The 17,926-nt window shown below is 40.4% G+C and overlaps 1 protein-coding gene across 1 annotated transcript in view; it reads right to left on the reverse strand.

Moving 5' to 3' along the window:
• Positions 1–17,926, reverse strand: part of DYNC2H1 (dynein cytoplasmic 2 heavy chain 1) — an 807,725-nt gene that overhangs the window by 344,383 nt on the left and 445,416 nt on the right. The window contains exons 76-78 of the mRNA XM_082246437.1: positions 11,072–11,232; positions 8,319–8,444; positions 6,345–6,455 (exon numbers count right to left, since the gene is read on the reverse strand). Of these exons, the coding sequence (XP_082102563.1) occupies positions 6,345–6,455; positions 8,319–8,444; positions 11,072–11,232 (398 nt within the window). The remainder of the gene's footprint in view (positions 1–6,344; positions 6,456–8,318; positions 8,445–11,071; positions 11,233–17,926) is intronic.

Raw genomic sequence — 17,926 nt, forward strand, 5'->3', positions numbered from 1 at the left:
GGGGGGACACACTTCATCCTGCAAACGCAGCGTTTGCTTTATGGAAGCAATCAAATCATCCATGATTTCAAGCTCTTCAGGCGAGCCAGGGGGAGAATTATCAACCCCTTCAACTTCAGCCTCCACCTCGGACCCCACTAGATCCAGGGAGGAGCGGGACCCCGATAAGGAGGCCCCCGCCATAACAGCCCCATCACCTTCACCCTCAGAATCAGAGGAAAGAGAAACTCTGGGTCTTTTAGTAGATTGAGCAGCCACCAGCATCTGCACCTGAGCAGCAAGGCCAGCCACAATAGTGGCTAAATCCCCCCCTGGGGGGGAAACAGCGGTCCCCTGGCTTTCCACCAAGGCGGTAGGAAATTTGCCCTCCTGAGAATCCATTGCCCCTATAACAAATGCCGGATAATAAAGGGTTAACTGCCCCTTTAACAAGCGCGGCGAGCGCAGCCCACCGCACCACACACAAGCACAATGAGACCCCCACAGGGACAATAAAACTGACACAGGCAATGGATAGGAAGGATAACCTGAGGAGACCCTCGCCGCTGCTGCTGCCTCGATCGGTGTTCTTGGAGAAGAGGAAGTGATGCTGCCAGGGCGCTCTATGAAAGCCTATGGGAGGCTACAAGAAAATGGCCGCCATGCATGTAGAACATGCGGCCGGAGCGAGTGTAGACAAAATGGCGCCGTTTGGCGCCGCAACCGCCGCTCCACAGTACAGTAATGCACACATGTCATCCATGTATAAAAAAACATGTTAGATCGCCGCAGCGATCGCTGTATAGTGCCCAAACATGCCACAAAACATGCCCCACAGCACACAGCTTCTCACACTGACAAGGCTGACACACACAGTGTCACACAGCTCCCCCCCCCCCCCTTGCAGCCCACAGCATGCAGCCGAGAGATAGGGAGACAAACAGTGTGAACAGAGGCAGGTTTACACAGTCCCAGACTGACACCCCCCCCAGACAGACAGGTCCCCACATAGATACACTTACCTCACAGTGGCGTGGGGGACCCGCACAGGCGAACAAGCCGCTGCACATGAGGCAGGGAGAGTCGCATACAAGACGCACAGAATGGGGGTTAAGAAACCGCACAGCGTCCAGTGAGGTAGCCACCTCACCAATTATCCCTGCACCGAACAGGGATGGGTCGTTCACTGTGCCAGGAGCGTTACCTGGCTGAACGCTCGATGGCAGGCTGGGAAGCCACTGACCCACGACCTGCGACCAGGGGGATCAGCCCGAGACCCAGCCCGCATGATCCTCTTCATCCGAAGAACTAACTAACGCTGACAAAAAGAACAGCTAAGTAAAGGTAGAGAGAAAACTCAAACAAAAAATCAAAAAAGAAGAAAGAGTCTGGGGCACAAAGCCCCAGCACAGAGAGAGCCAGCCACTCCTGACAAGCTAGACATTGAAACTGAGATATGGTTGCAGGAAGTAGGAGGGTATTGACTGAGGGGACCACCCCTTGAGGGTGGGATATGTTAAAAGCTTTAATGTTAACATATTCTGTTGCCTAGCTACTCCTTCGGAGCAAAGTCTAATACCCCATATGTGACGAATATGAAGAGGCGGCGACTGTCGGAGGACGTAAGAGAAACAAGCATTTTTCTCCTGACAGTAAATGCCAGTGACAGGAAAAAGATTGCTAGATAAAAATATGGCTGTGACGCTTGGCTTGGAACTGCACATGCGCAGTTCCAGTCCAGAGCCGGCCAACACCATCTAAGAATCTGCTACAGTGTTTTCGAACAGCAGGTCTGGCAGAGGCAATGCCTGAACATGTCATGCGATGTCATGGTGCAAGAGAGCCAAACAGAGTCCAGAGCTTCATGTGAGCAAGGCAAGCCGGGAGCGGGACTGTCAGTGCTGTTTGGACTGGAGTGGACTGAAGGGACCACCTGACATGGAGAGAAACTGTCACTGTGACTCAGGAGGGGACGTGTCGTGTCAGTGAGGTATCATCATCATCATCTGTGCTGCACACTGCTGTCAGTGTCACTGTGAGAGTTGATTTTATGTGTGTGTGTGCCTGCCCATTTTAATTTCTTGCCCTCCTGAGTCCTGTCCCTGAGCAACTTACATATTTTATCACAAATAAAATAAGAAATATGCTTTTTGCCTTAACATCTACCTTAACCCTCCTCTTGTGTTAGGGTCAGAACCGACCCGTTTTCAGGTTTTGAATGTCTATAAGTATCACATAAATTTGTTTATTGCATCAAGATTTGTTTAATTTGTCAGGAACCTCTATTTAAACAATATAATAGAAAAAGAATCCTTTTCACTAAATTATAAAATACTGTGGTGAAAATTAAGACGTTTATGGTGTTAGGGTCAATTCTAACCCAGTTATAATATAGGATTATAGGACACTAATAAGTGCCAAAACTGAAATCATAAACACTCTCTCTGCTTAGTAACACTGACAGCCAATCACCTCTCAACCCTGTGAGCTGTAGTTAGGGAGGGGCCTATCTCTTTCCCTGCTTGTCTGCTTCTCTAAATAAAGTAAAGAAACATAGGACCAATACATTTCAGAGTTGCTGGTTTATTTTACCATTTTTTTAATTTGAAAATGAGAGGTATGCTATCAAAAGAAAGGTCTAAGGGGTCACACGAAAAATATTAAAACCAATCTTTTCAAGGATAAAGAAGCCTAACAAGGTAACCAAGAGGTAAGAAACAAATTTGATGATAAATAATTGTTCAGAGGGTATTTTATGGCTGATTTAAGACACGGGTCAAAACCGACCCGTTAACATCATGGATAGTAACAGAAAGCTATCATAAGAGGAGGGTTAAATCTCATTGCTACCTGCATACTGTACTTGTTTACTGAAATTTACAATTAAAACTGTAATTTTGAAACCTTTGGAAATGCCAGTAAAAACTTGGTTGTGCCAGCAAATTTTGGGTGTTGTGTCAGTAAATTTCAATCTGGTAGGTTGGCCACACTGATGCAGTGACTACAATAGAGCCAATGGTGGCTGGGCAGCTACAGAAGAAAGGAAGAAAACCTTCTAAAGTTATGTTTGCAAGATCCATTATAGGTTTCCTGCTTGCTCTCCCCAACCATTGTACAGTAAGCAATTTGATTCTATACAACATACGGTTGCTTACTACTATAATCACCTAATATACATGTGAAATGATAACTCTGCATTTAATGTCACTTTAAAGACTCATACAGGTTCAAATTGAAAAGCATTGGCTGAGGACTATGCATTCTAAGAACACTTGGTTAACTGCTGAAGGAATTTTGTGACAAAAAACAAAAGCCAGGGATGGGTAGGCTGGGTCACCTGTTTCTATTTCCAAATGCCCATTCTAATTTTTTGGCCAAGTGGGCTTAAACAAAAAAATTGTGAAAAATCAATCATTGATTTATACAGACACAATCCTAACACATTTCGACTCTTCTGAAGTCTGCAAGTTCAGCTACGACCCCCGAGCCCCACAGACCTCAGCAGGAATCTCAGGATATGTAATTAAAAAGGCTGGAGGGTTGTCTGTTTTTTGACAGACTGATCTTCATAGAAAAGCACCTGGATCCTGCTTCACACACAACTGTAGGATATTGGCATACATGTGCATAGGTGCTTTAGGTGTAGAGATCTACCACAAGTGATCCGATCAATTAACTTTTGACCACTATCTAAAATCTGTGGTTAACCTGAAGAAATTGCTATTCCAAGCCTTAAAATAAAACTGCTGTGTGTCTGAGAAAGAAAAAAAAAAAAAAAAAGAGAATGCTTTTTGCAAAGCCTTTAATTTTTCCAGAAATTAGCACAGCAATATTTTATGCCCTGAATAAGCTCTGCTTATGTAACAGATACATTTATAAACACTTATCAGCTGGAAGAAATGTAAGCAGCTGCTTAACACAGCAATGCAATTTTCGGCCTGACCTTCCTAGTATCTGAGGCTGTTTATGAGATCTTATGCTTGTGACACAGATGGCAATTGAAACCTGGAATTTTGTTCATCAAATCTAATAAAAACATTCAATATGTACTACTACAGTGAAAAGGGAGAACTAGATAACTACATAGCAACAATGATCTTAATTAAATTAAATAAAATGAAAGGGATGCCATTATTGAGAATTTACTGATGTACAAAAGTAGCACCATACTGTACAGTGGAAGAGAACACTTGGACCTAAAATTTGTCATCAGAGCAGCATTTGTAGCCTCTAATCCCCAGGTCTTGACTTGTGTCTCCTGTTCCTTACAGAGGCCCAATAAATCACATGACAGTGAAAGGCCTACACCTCCAGCTGTTTTACTTCGGGATATTTGAATACACAAAGAAAAAACAATGCAAAAAAGTTCAATGCAAAAATGACATACAACTTTGAATGGGCAATGCGACCAAGTCTCTACAAAACCCAACTCAGGGCTAAGCCATCCATCCACCCACAGGGTCACCCCTACCTCCCTGGAGGCCCCTCAGCTTTATTTATTTATTTATTTATTTTTTTACCTACCTTCTTCCAGATGTCTTTAGTCTGGTAAAATGATTAGCAGGGCTGTTTACCTATTCCTGCCGTGGGCAGAGATAATCCAATGTAATGACATCAGTGCCGTTTTCTGTATCATTACACTGTAAGTACAGGGCATAGCAATTGTGCCCTGTACTCCCAGTGTAATAAAGTAGAGAACAAGCAGTCACTGCCTGCCCTCTTCACCTCATCCATTTAGAAAACACCTTGTAATAAGTAAAAAATATTCAAGACATTCAAAGTATGGTGGCAGTACCAAGCAAATGACCCCCTGTGGTCTGTGTGCAGAGGGAAGCGGCTTGCACAGAACCTCTGTAGGATGCGGAAGATTGTGGCTACCACTGTAGCAGCACAGACTACTACAGTGATTGTCAGCTTCCCAGCGGCCGATCGGGTGTGAGAGGTGCATATGTTCAAATCTTTATTTAGTTATGTTATTTTTTTCTTTTCTCAAAGCCTAAGTTTAGCTAAAAAAAAAAGAAGAATCAGCACAAGCGTCATAACTTGCAGTTATAGTATGTGTCCCTTGTCTGGATTCTTTTGCTCTCAGTAGAAAACTTGCTATGTCTCCTGATGAGAGCTATTAACTTCTGACAGCTCACTAGTAGTATTAACCACCATGTGTCGGAAGATTATGGTGTGGGTGCGAGGTAATAGTGGGGGCGGGGGCGCTGATAAAAAATATTTATATTTCTACTGAAAGCACAAGAATCCAGACAAGGGACACATCATACTAACTGTAAGGCATCTCTCCTGGAACTGATTCTTCAGTTTTAAGTAAACTTACTGTAGCCTTTAAGTTATAGTTGACCTTTAAATTGGGACTTATACTTTGAAGAAAAATAGCAGCGTTCTTCGTTTTACAAATAAAATGAACCCAATCACATTGGTAATGAATACATGTAAGTAAATGGCTTTTACAGTTTCCTAGATAGGAAAGAAGTTAATTTCTACTTGAAATACATTTCCATGCCATAAAATGTAATAATTGTTTATGCAGGAAATCAGATTAGTGTGAAAAAGGTTCTTAAAGTGTTGGTCCAATTTGGAACCATAGCATATAACCATAGCACAGAAGACACTGCAGCTCCAGTGATCTTCACTAGCTACTGCAAAGCATTCTCTGATGGGACAAGGTAGCGAGGCAGAACGTTGATGTTATGCTCTTCGCCTCATCCAATTATAGAATTGAATAAATGCTAAGCATTCTTTGAAAGGTGCCTGTGCTGAGTGGCCGACCCACTGTGTTCACAATGTAGCAGGGAAGCTGTTTGGCACGGGATCCAGAAGCTAGTGGAAATTACTGGAGCAGCAGTGTTTACTGAACTGATTTTCAGCTTCTAGAGGGATCTTCCAGGAATGGTATATGCATAGTTACACTGTGGACCAAGGTGGACCAATGTAACTATGTATAAAATGCCATAACCGGAATTCTGTAACACGTGACAAAGGATTCCCATAACTATGTGTGAACTGACCAAGAACATAGCTCAAATGCTTTTCTTTAAGGCATAATGTCTCTCAATGAAACCTAAATGGAGCTATCGAATAAAGAATGAGCCACTGCTCTGACCCATTGAATTTTATGTATGTATTACGGTTTGAGCTATTAAGCCTTGTAAATTGTTTTTATTTTTTTTACAACAGGTAGCAAGGAGAAGGAAGAAAAACAAAAAAATTAGCTGAGAGCTTCATCTGCTCACTGTCTGTGAAGATTTAAATGATTTACATGCAATGAAGAAAATATATACAAAACCGCCACACATTCTCTTTAACATCATTTCACTCTGAGCACAGGGTGACATTTTAAATTAGAAAACGTTTACCTCGTATGTTATCTTCAAGCTCGTCTGTAATAAGATCGGGGTAAATTTGGGGTGAACTTCCGCTGTAAGCCACAGACGGAATCCAGGTTTTGGTTGAAGGGTGTTCAATTCCTGTTGATGTACAAAGATCTGGTCGTTAGAGTATACACTAAATGAAAACAACAAAGTACTTTGTGTTTCTGAAAGCGATTATGGAGAAGATAAACTAGGATATTCAAACAAGGATACACTCTCTAATGTACTAAGCAAAGAGAAGCAAACGGAAAACACCAATTCCGAACATTCCAACAGGTAGCAGAAAGGATACCAGTCACCCAAAAAATGCTTCACTCCAAGAACAAACTAGGAACAAAATGGAAGATATTGGCCAAAATATCTCACACCTAACAATTTATTATTTCATTATTTATAATAATAAAAAACAATGTTTCTACTGCTATGCAGATTAAAAAGGGTATAGCAAAGATGTGACTGTTTGCCCTTTCTTGAGTTAATTATTCTTTGATGATAGTGTGCCTGCAGCTATATAGGTTAGGGCTTGCTTTAAAGCTGATCTCCAGCTTTACTTTAACTTTAAACAGTTTGTTTGGGCGTGCTGTATAAACTGTATGTAGTCTCCGCTACATACAGTATACAACAGTGAGCTCTGGGTGTGAGACGTGACCTTCCTGTCTAAGACCAGCCATAGACGGTTCAAATCTCGACTGGTTCAGCAGGAACCAGCTGAGATTCGAACCATGTATGGGAAAGCTGAATGTACCAACGTTGATGATCAATCAATGTGGGTACAACCAGGCTGCCGGATTTTACATATGATTATCACTAACGGCTGGTATAGGGATGACTTTCCCCACCAGAAGAAAACAATGGCTTGACAGGAGGGATTCCCCTGTCAAATACTGTTTGTGGTTGCAGGAAAGATATTTGCTCTGTGTATGGCCTGCCTAACACCTGGAACCAAACAGCGTCTGGCTGAGCGATGCTCAGCCATTTATAATCCACTTTGCAATCTATCATTGAATACAAAACTTCCTCTGATTGGCTGAGATGAAGAGGTGAGCCAATGACATCAGGACTTTTGACTCAGCCAATCAGAACCAATGCATTCACTGATAGAATACAAAGCTGCTTATGAATGGCTGTGCACCATTCAGCATGTTGCCATTTTATTCCAGGTGTGAGACAGAAAGGTCTCCTCTTACACCGTAACTTACTGCTGTAGACTGTGTGTAGCTGAGGCTACATACAGTTTATACAGCACACCCGGTAGGTGCACGTAATTGTAGGGCCCAAACAAACTAATGTGAAAGTAAAGCTGTAGATCAGCTTTAAAGCTATTTTACTGTTTGTTAAGAATATGTAAATGTTTTAATGTCCATAGCCTGGGCACAGGTGCACTATAAAGTAATACAAAAAAACAGGACAGCTGTCAGCCACCAAAGCTCAAGGCCCTATTTGTTGATGGAACCTTCTATTACCTGGTTCCCAGAAGTGTTTCTAGATCTGCAGCAAAGTATTTTCTGCAGCATCCTACATATTGACAAGCCTATCCCATTAACTAGCACTGTTTACATGATTAAGGCAACCACAGCCTCCAGTGTTGTAGAAGAGACTTTTTTATGACAAATATAAATCGCCTTTAAAATACTAGGAATCACAACTCGAAATAGTATACTCAAATAATGCATGAGAAGTGATTTTGATGAGCTTTAATAAATAGTTTGGCTTGGTGGTCCCGATTATTAAACACAAACACTGATCAGCCTGATAAGTCCTGATAGTAACCAGCCATAATGTCACCGTCTCCACCAACAGCTTGTTGCTCAAATTAAGACTTATTAATGCTTTTCAGGCCTATATAAATGTTGTTCTCGAGATGATGTTGTTTTCATTATTGAGAGTAAAGAATAAAAAATGAAAAAGATATGTTTAGATATTTTCAGATTCATTTAAGCAATATTTTGTCTGACTTGCCTTTTCCAGGACTGGCAGCCAAGAGATGACAAGATGCAGATTCTTGAGGCAAAGCCATTCCCCTTCTCGGGCGCATTCTCTCAGTGTCTGGACAGCCAGATCGGCTTGGCCCTGTCCCATCGCCACCTACAAGCACATTTTTTTTTCATTCAAATCAGCAATTTCCTAACAATTACATAGAGCTGTCAGTGTATGGTTATAAAGTGTACATTTCTCGTACAGTAAAGGCAAGATTTTCAATGCAGAAAATTCCATTAAAGCAATTCACTACAAACTAGGGAAACCAATGTGGCAGGAAGTACAAATAGAGTAGTAAAAAGATAAAAGGTTGATATGCATGCTCACCCTTAAAATCACCTCACTAAGTTCTTAATCCCAACTTTTAAACTTTAAAAAACTAATGGGAAAAGGAGCGCTTCTGGGACTCCAAAAGCAACATTAAATACTGTCACCAAACATCCCTATATATGTTTCTCTTGATGATAAACTGTTAAACGAATATTCCATCTCATGGTCAGTGTTGTGCTAACAACAAGATAATGTAGCTAACAATCACTTTCCACTTAAAGGAACCTGTGTAACAAATAATTCTTTAAAGGTTCCAAAGGTATTTCATTCACCTGTCAGAACTGTTCATTTTGACATAGCTTCTCTCCATCTGGGATGCATGTAATTACAAAAATACTGGTGGAGGAGAACGTGAGTAGAAGGGGTACCTTAGAAGATCTGGTTCCCAAACAGGGGTTGGATCTCAGAGAAGTAAGAAAACCAGAAGGGGTATGAGGGATGGAAAGAAGGCTTAAATGAGGAAACTTTGTAAAACTCAACAATAAAGAAGGAATTAGAGATGGATTATTTATAACCCCAGATTCAGGATTTTTGACACAGGGGGAAAAAATTAATTCTTTAAAGGCTAACAATTTGTTCCAATTCAGAAACTCACATTAAAAAAAATATTTCTAAAGAGCCCTATTGAAAAAAGTGAGAATGTAGAGAGAGATTCCCTAAGACCCAAGTCCTTTTTCAATCCTGTTGGAAGTTAATAGGATATCCCTAATATTTTTTAAAAAAGTAGCCCTAAAACAGATTTGGAAATTTAGAAGCAGAGGTACACCTGACAAAGTAACCCCCGCTTTCCCCCCTAGAGACCCATAGTTTCAGGGGTCTGGTCTCAGACTTCAAACTTTTCTTAATACACAGACCTCCACATACAGTAATTGGTGTAAAAACTACTGTCATATATAAAAACATGAAAGATGTCCTAAAATACCTGGGTAATATCCAATGGCAGGATGGATGGCACTTGGTAACGTGCGATGTGAAGGCTCTATAAATAATAATTGACGATTATAAGGGGACACAGGCAGTAACAGAAGCCCATAAAGCAGGGATATCCAACCTGCAGCCTGGGATAGTTCAGCATGTGGCCCGGGGCATGTCTGGAAGGGTCCCATGCAAGAAGAGAAGCCACGGCAGGGAGCACGTATGGAGGGGATGCCATGTATATCTATTTGCATAGAAGCCACATCAGCACAGAGAAGTGTGTGGATTACCAAGTGATTACCAATTCTAGCAGTTGATGTTTTCACATGTTATATCCCACTGTGCTTATGTCCATCTAAAGAAGATTTTGTATGAATTGAAACCCGCTGGGGCTTATTTTCATGACAATATAGAGGCACCTCAATTGCTGATATGTTATAGCATGGTATTTGAAATGTGTGTTTTTTTTTCCTGCCAAAAATTTTTTGTGGCCTGTGATCCTAATAGTAAGATCACCCCTCACTCCTGATCCTGCCATGGCAGCCATCTTGGCAGCGAGTTCTACTTCCTGATTGCTCTTTTTGAACTACGTTATCCTTAGTAGACAATGTAGCGGCTAGTGACATCATAATACTGGAATGAATCTTCAGAACCTCTGTATAGTAAAGAATATATGAAGAATACAGTGTACTGCAGAGAGGGAAACAAGAAAATGAATCTCAGCTAAGCCCTGGTTGTCAATGCTGGATCAGGGTGGGAAACTGCTGTAAGGGTTATGGTGTTAAAAAAAAAAAAAAAAAAAACGTAGTTGAAATGCTGGTTTACTTCATCCAACACTGAAAAAAAGGTTTGCGTTGTGATCCATTTTAAACTCAAAGCCTGTGCATGTTGAAAGGGACATGTGTCGGCCCATGCCACGTCAGGCAACGCAGCCATTTCTTACATGTACAGGTGGCTTGACATTTTGCGATAATCACAATAAATGTATAATTATAGTGCGTTTAACAACACCAAACTCCTACACAAGTTAACCTGCCCATTGCTGCCATGGTGTAATGAACATGCCAAGGGGAAACTACATGAAACAATCAGGAGCTTAGCTGATACAGATGCAATATCAAGGTTTAACTATTCCCCAAAAATGTATTAAAACCTTTGTATTTAGGAAAAAAAAGTGATCAGCTTTTCCTATCCTCCTTTGATACAGTTTGCTCCTGAACTGCAGGTACACTTTATTCACTGTGCATGGAATAACTGAAAAAAAACCTTAAGATGTGTAATACACATCAAAATAAATCTCTTTAACAAAATAAACCTATAAAAAAATGGAATGTTACCAGTAAGTGTAGCTTACAGAATATTAACATCATAATATTTACCCATGAAACCCCATTTTAAATGATTGAATAGCTCCATCTACTAGAGTTTGACATTTAAAACCTGAAGGTCAAATATAACAACAGACGAACCAGGTGATCCTATGTACTTACTTCACGATAACATTCTCTGCCCACTTCAGCACTGGCCAGTTCCTGTAGTTCCTGCGATGGGTCAGCTCCGGGGGATATAATAATGAGAATGGGTTCAATAGCCAGTGTGTCCTTACTGAGACGTTTTAAGTTTAGAGGTGCAGGAGACAATTCTTTCAGTCCTAAAAAAAAAAAAGAAAACAAAAGAGGGTAAAACAAGCCCAAATATCAGTTACATTGCATTCAGATACTATATGGGTGAAGAATATAACCACATAGGTAAATGTTGAGTTGTAAAGGTAGAATAACAGCAGCCCATGTGGCAATTATGAGTTATAAGAGGGGGGTCCAGTGTACGATCCATCCTAAAGATTCGTACTTTGTCTCTTTTGGAAGCACCAGCAAATTTGTATGTACTAACAATGCTGATTTATCGATAAAATCAAGCATTTACAGATTTCTGTTAACCATTGAGCAGTGGAAGGCAGCCCCAATATTCTACTTGACAGTTTATCAGTAACAGCAGAAGACTTCAAAAATAGACAACTGGAATACAGTTGCGTCTCTGGTGGGTGAACTGTTATTCTGGGAGACATGAAAAAAGCTTTGACCATAAAAAATAAATTGCATATCGAGGGTGTGGTTATCTAGAGGATATGGGAAGTGAACCGGAAGGTGCCAAACCAATTTAAAGGTTTAATTGTAAAGTCTCTTTATTGTTTTTCAGTCAATACATATTGGGAATCATAAGAACAATACTTTATTAGGGCTGTGAAATTTTAAAAAGGATAACCAGACTGATTATGCTTTAATAAAAGACCAGACTAACTATGGAAGTGTGTTAAAGACTCTTCGTCACTTTGCTGCCATCATATCGCTTATCTGTTTATCAAAGCTCATTCAGCCTGGTCCTTCTTCTCAATGTCCACAGTTCTGATGAAGCGTGAGGCCTTCTATTCACCAAAACATGTTGGCTTAATAAAACTATTTTAAAAATAAATGGACTTGAGACCTGAAACTGGTTTTGCACTCATGTTACACTTTCCACATCTTGTCTGAAGCGTTTCATAGTTGCCTTTTTGATTTGAGAGCAGACTAACCTGCACTGTAAGACCAAACGTTTGGTACCTATATAATCTTGTTGAACGTGCCATTCCAAAATAATGAGAATTTTTATGGAACTGGCCTACCCCTTTGTGGCTACAATTTCCATACTTCTGGAAAGGCTTTTCACAAGAATTTTGAATGTATCTGTGGGAATTTGTGCTCATGAACAGATTTAAAAAAAGATTTGGTGAGCTCAGGTACTGATGTTGGATAAAAAGACTTGGTTTGCAATTAAAGTTCCAGTTCCTCCCAAAGGTGTTTAGTAGGGTTAAAGTGAGGGCTCTTTGCAGGCTATGTGAGCTCCTCCACATCATTAATAGACCTAGGTTTGTGTGCTGGGGCACAGTGCAGCTGGAATAGAAAGAGAAATTCACTAAACTGTTGCCACAAGGTTAAAAGCACACAACTGTTTAAACATCTTTTTTGTGCTGGAGCATTAACTGTGACCTTCAATGAAAACACACAAGACACTGTTGCCTTATGAGTTTATTTGTAATCTTCATTACTGTGCCTGAGGAGGAGTTATGTATAAATCCCCATTAGAGACTGTATATAGATGGGTGTAAATATATATGTATAAGATATTGAGTTTTGATCTTACATTGAGTTGATATATGATTATCAATTATATGAAGTTGAGTGCCTTCAGTCTGCAGTCAGTAGTAGGAATCCAGTTTAACAAGTCCATTTGAAAGGCCAGCCAGCTATTCACATTTAAACACATAAAATGAATCCCATTCAACAAGTCTGTTTGAACGACGAGTTGTCTGCTAGCCGGGAGGGGCCCTGTTGATATGCCAAATAGTATCAACCTGTAAGCCAGACTTCCTGGGGCCAATGAAACTAGCTGAATAGATCACGTCACGTCCACCCTTATTTCAATCCTCCATATCAAAGAACTCTCATTAAGATATGCAATGAAGATTGACTATCGGTTGAAGGGTTGGACAATGGGCCCGGGAGATGAAGCTTGCATCTTAACTTTCATTTTCAAAGTAAATTAACAGGTTCTCCCCCCAACAGAGAGGAGTGGTTAGCAAGGAGCTGAATTATGCTAAGCTAGGCGAGGGGGAAGTTGTCCAATCCTGAACGAGATACGCCCAGAGGGAGGAACAGGGCGGGATAGCTGACCCAATCAGAATAGCCCTATACAAGTCTATGTGATATGGTTCTATATTAGGAAAGGTGGAAAGAGAGGGACTTCCTGTTTTGCATGGCAGACCAGGATGAAACACTCAAGGGAAGGGTAATTATGAACGTTTAAGGTATACATGGCTTGTCCTCTTTGTGTCGGTCGTATTGTGTTTGTATAGGAGTATATACTCTACATTTGTTCAGTGAAACTAGGAATATTTTCCATTTTGTTGTATGTATTATAGATAGATTGTTGTAAATTAATTTTGGGCTTTCAAGCTATATACCAATAAAATAATTGCTGTTTTGAAGTAAAGAACTCTAATTTTTAACCCAAATATTGTCTGAGGTAAATTCAATCTCATATCTTCCGGGTAACAACACCTAATTTGAAGGCTTGTTTGCATACTTTTGAAAAATCATAAAACGTTGATATATGGAAAACACTTATCTTATTACAGTGGATCAAACTTTTTGAGATACAGCAACATCAAAATCATATACCAGAGGCTGAAAAGATGTCAGAGTGACTGGGCTTTACAGATTAGGCATAAAAGAAGGAAGACAGATTAAGTACTCCTGAAAATTACTAACAGTTCCAGTCCACACAGACATAGGACAGAGAAATCAGTGTATGGGAGGATGGCTCTACTCCTCTCAATTCACTTTTCTTACTCATGTGAGTCTGAAAAATACATAATAAGAAACTGACAATTTCACGTAGGAAACAATTTTTAATGAGGAATGGAAAACAAATAGGAGACAGCTCTATAATCGCAGGTGGAGGCACAATAAAATTGGCCTAACAGAACATTGAAATAAAGCCTAGGCCTGCTAGAGAATGTATTCTTTTACTTACTCAGGGATAGTAAACAACACAAAATTCTATTTCTGTTACTTGTTTATAAGCGATCTGTAACATTCCACTGGTTATTAATGTGAAATTCTTTAGACCCTTAATCATCATTGTAAACAACCTCCAACCATGTGCAATGATTCAGACGAAATATGTTCCAATGGAAACCACCCCTAACAAATTGTAGACAGGAAAGCTTTTCATAAGAATTTTGTCCTCATGCAGATTTTTGCACTTAGAGGTCCAGTTCATCCCAAAAGTGTTTAGGGTTAAAGTGAGGGCTCTGTGCATGCTGTGTGAGTTCCTCCACATTATTATAGACCTGGGTTTGTGTGCTGGGGCACAGTGAAGCTGGAACAGAAAGAGAAATTCACCAAACTGTTGCCATGAGGTTAAAAGCACACAGCTGTTTGAATAGGCATGACCTAAATTACCTCCAAACCTCTTTCTTTCCTCTCTATAGAATGTCCCAGTAAGTATTTATATAAAAAGTCCAAGAAGAATTGCTGCAATTAAAATTTATTAAATAAACAATGTTTATTTACTAAATATTAAGTGCAGTAATCCTGCTTGAACTTTTTGTATATAGACCGTGGGACGTCCTGATTGCATTGCACTTGGACTTGGATTGCACTCACCGATGTGCTATTCTCCACACCTTTCATGGAGATATATTTATTTGCTTTTACCTTGTTCCTGTAGGGAGAAACAGTTTTAGTTACTGCCTGTGACATCGCCAGGCTTGCAAAATTATGCAGGGGGTGGGGGGCAGCTGCTGGAACGGGGGGGGGGGGGGGGTGGGGGCTAAACATGGGATGTCAGACAAGTTGAAGCTTTCACTTTTTAAAAAAAAAAATGGAATTTGCGTCTTGATTCAGGTCCTGCTCAGCAAAGAGGAATATTATCCTTTTGGCTAATGCCTGCTGTCATACCACTAGCTTACTCTTACAGTTTTGTAAGAATGTGAATGGTGCAATCTTAGGTTTGCCACTGCTTTTTGGCACCAAGAAGTGACCATTACACTTACTGTACATCTAGGGAGCTCAACCATCTTCTTACATCATCATTGCACAAATGGAGGTTTCTGGTGCCATTCACTGATACTAGTGAAAAGCTTGGAATCTTGGTTCTTTTACTACGGAGCTAAAAAGAAGGGTATTGTAGCAGAAGCTGCTTCTTTTTATTCAGAAAAAAATAGCTCTCCATGAAATACTCACTGTCCCTCTGGTACTGTCCCCTGCAGACACACTCCTCCAAGGTCCAGTGCCTTGGAGCAAGATTCAACTCTTCTTCAGGGTTGAATGATGCCCATCATCATTTAACGCTCTTTCTGAAAAAACAGTGTATTAAGGATCTACGCCCTGGGGGCACATCATTTAGCTGTCCTGGACTTACAGGTGAATACTGCACAAAATTGTGTCATGTCATTACTTCATGGGGGGGGGGGGGGGGGGCTGAGGGCACAACCCGGGTGGAGGCATCCTGGAATTTAAACTTTCATGCTCAGAAAGCACAGTGGCCAAATTAATGGAAATACACAGTGACATGAATACACTGCACTGTTAATGTGCATGAAAACATGCACATGCAGGCTATCACATTTGTGCACAAGTCTGAATGTGGCCTTAAAGTAATAATAAACACACACTGTTAAATTTACATTGTCCCTTATATTTCTGTATATGGATGATGTAATTATTTTAATTAAAAAATATCTTAGTACTTTTTTCAAATCGATATACAGCGGTCACATGACCTAGCTCTTTCCCAGCCTGTCTGCAGGGAAACATAAAGAGGAGGAGCTTCTAGTCCTCTGCTGCTGGTCACTTATTAAAAATAAAAAATAACAGCATTTGGAATACAAATACATAGGTGATATCAATAAACTGTATTAAATTGGCATTCAAATATATTTGAAATTAAATATTTATTATTTTGTGGAAACAACAAGATGTGTGCACGTTTCTCCCAGTCACAGGCTGTGTCATGCCCCTCCAGTCTGTATCTTAGAATAAGAGGGAAGTAAAGCCTTTTACTTTTAATATTCCGTCCCCATTGGGTTTAGTTGGTTACTGGGCATGGAGGTGGAGGGAAGGAGTGGGCTGTCGTTTACCACGTGTGACTCTGCAGTCACATGAGCTGCTCAGATGTGATAGGAAGAAAATGATCAGCATAGAAACTTGCTGAAAACTGAACATGTGCAGAGTTGCCACCACAGCTGCAGAATCCCTAGCTGAATTAGGAACATGGACGGAAGGTGGAGATAGAGAGCAGCAAGATCAACCAGGTTTTTTACAGAATACAGAAAAGTAATCTCATAGTCACTAAGTGAGTATGAACAACATGCAATACACCATTTATTGATTTGAGGTTTTTATGTTGTGGGTTTAGTAAAACATTAAGCATAATCACTGTGCATAATTATTCAGGTATTTATGTATACTGATAAGATTATATTAAGCAAATCACATCCATGTACTGTATATCTGAAAAATATAAGAATGCAGATTTTCTTCAAGAGAAAAGCTTTCTCCTAATGCTGACAAACAGGACTGCCTTCTGCATGTTCCTTGCTTGTCTTTATGGAAATGATCCTTTCTAGAACATTAACATAAGGAGAATAGTACAGTAAATGTCTGCAAGTTTCAGCAGCAATTTCTAATCATTTAATGTGCCTATATTGCCTTGTCACATCCTTTGTAAATGTCAGCAGTAAAGCCAAGAGTATCCCAGGAGAATCAGCTACTGCAAAGCTTTCCTAATGTAGGGATGGCATATAATGTTGTATATATAGGTCCTGTAACAGAACTATCTCAAAAGAATGTCTCCTGTACACCATTAATGCACAGTCTGTTGCTGTATCAAATCCGGCCGGCTAACCAGCACTGTGCTGTGTTACAGGAAACTAGGGAACATTTGAGTACATTGCAGTTCTTCATTGGATTACTTGAAGAGAACCAGTCACAACTAGGCTTATACAATAATTGGAATACTGTGTGTTTGTAGCTTAAATATGAAAAATTCCCCCCGGGTCTCTCTCCCAGATCTTTCATGTGGTGGACGAATAAGGGGCTCATACGAATAGCGGACTTTTGCGATCATAGGGGCATTCTGACAAGACAGACACTGATTGAGAAAAATGGATTTTTGTAAAATCTTACCGTAAAATCCTTTTCTCTTAAGCTCATTGACAGACGTAGTCCTCCTTGATTAATATCAACTCGGGTTATACTGCCCTCTACAGGAGTAGGACTAGACAGGAAAGAAAACGTTCTGGCCACACCCTAGGGGCAGTCCCAGAGGGTATATCCTCTCACTTCCCGCTACAGAAAATCAGTTATGTCACAAAGCAGTGTTTAGAGAATTTAACCCAACCCAGCTCAAAAACAGAGGGGTGGGTACTACGTCTGTCAATGAGCTTAAGAGAAAAGGATTTTACGGTAAGATTTTACAAAAATCCATTTTTCTCTGTCGCTCATTGACAGACGTAGTCCTCCTTGATTAATATCAACTCGGGACGTCCCAAAGCAGTGCCACAAATGAGGGGTGGGATAACAGAAATCAAAATCCAGAAGGCCCAACCGGAGCCAACCAGAAGCATCAAGGACTCATCGAGCAAAAAGATGAGACCTAAGTGAAAAAAACCCAACAAACCCTCGAGGTAGACCAACGGTCTCCTCAAATTGCGGCCTGCAAAACCTTGCGGCCAAATGAGGCATCCGACGATGCCATCACATCAACTTTATAAAATTTTGTAAAGGTATGAACCGACGATCAAG

Source organism: Pelophylax lessonae (assembly GCF_965119305.1).
Source record: "Pelophylax lessonae genome assembly, chromosome: 2".
NCBI classification, from domain to species: domain Eukaryota; kingdom Metazoa; phylum Chordata; class Amphibia; order Anura; family Ranidae; genus Pelophylax; species Pelophylax lessonae.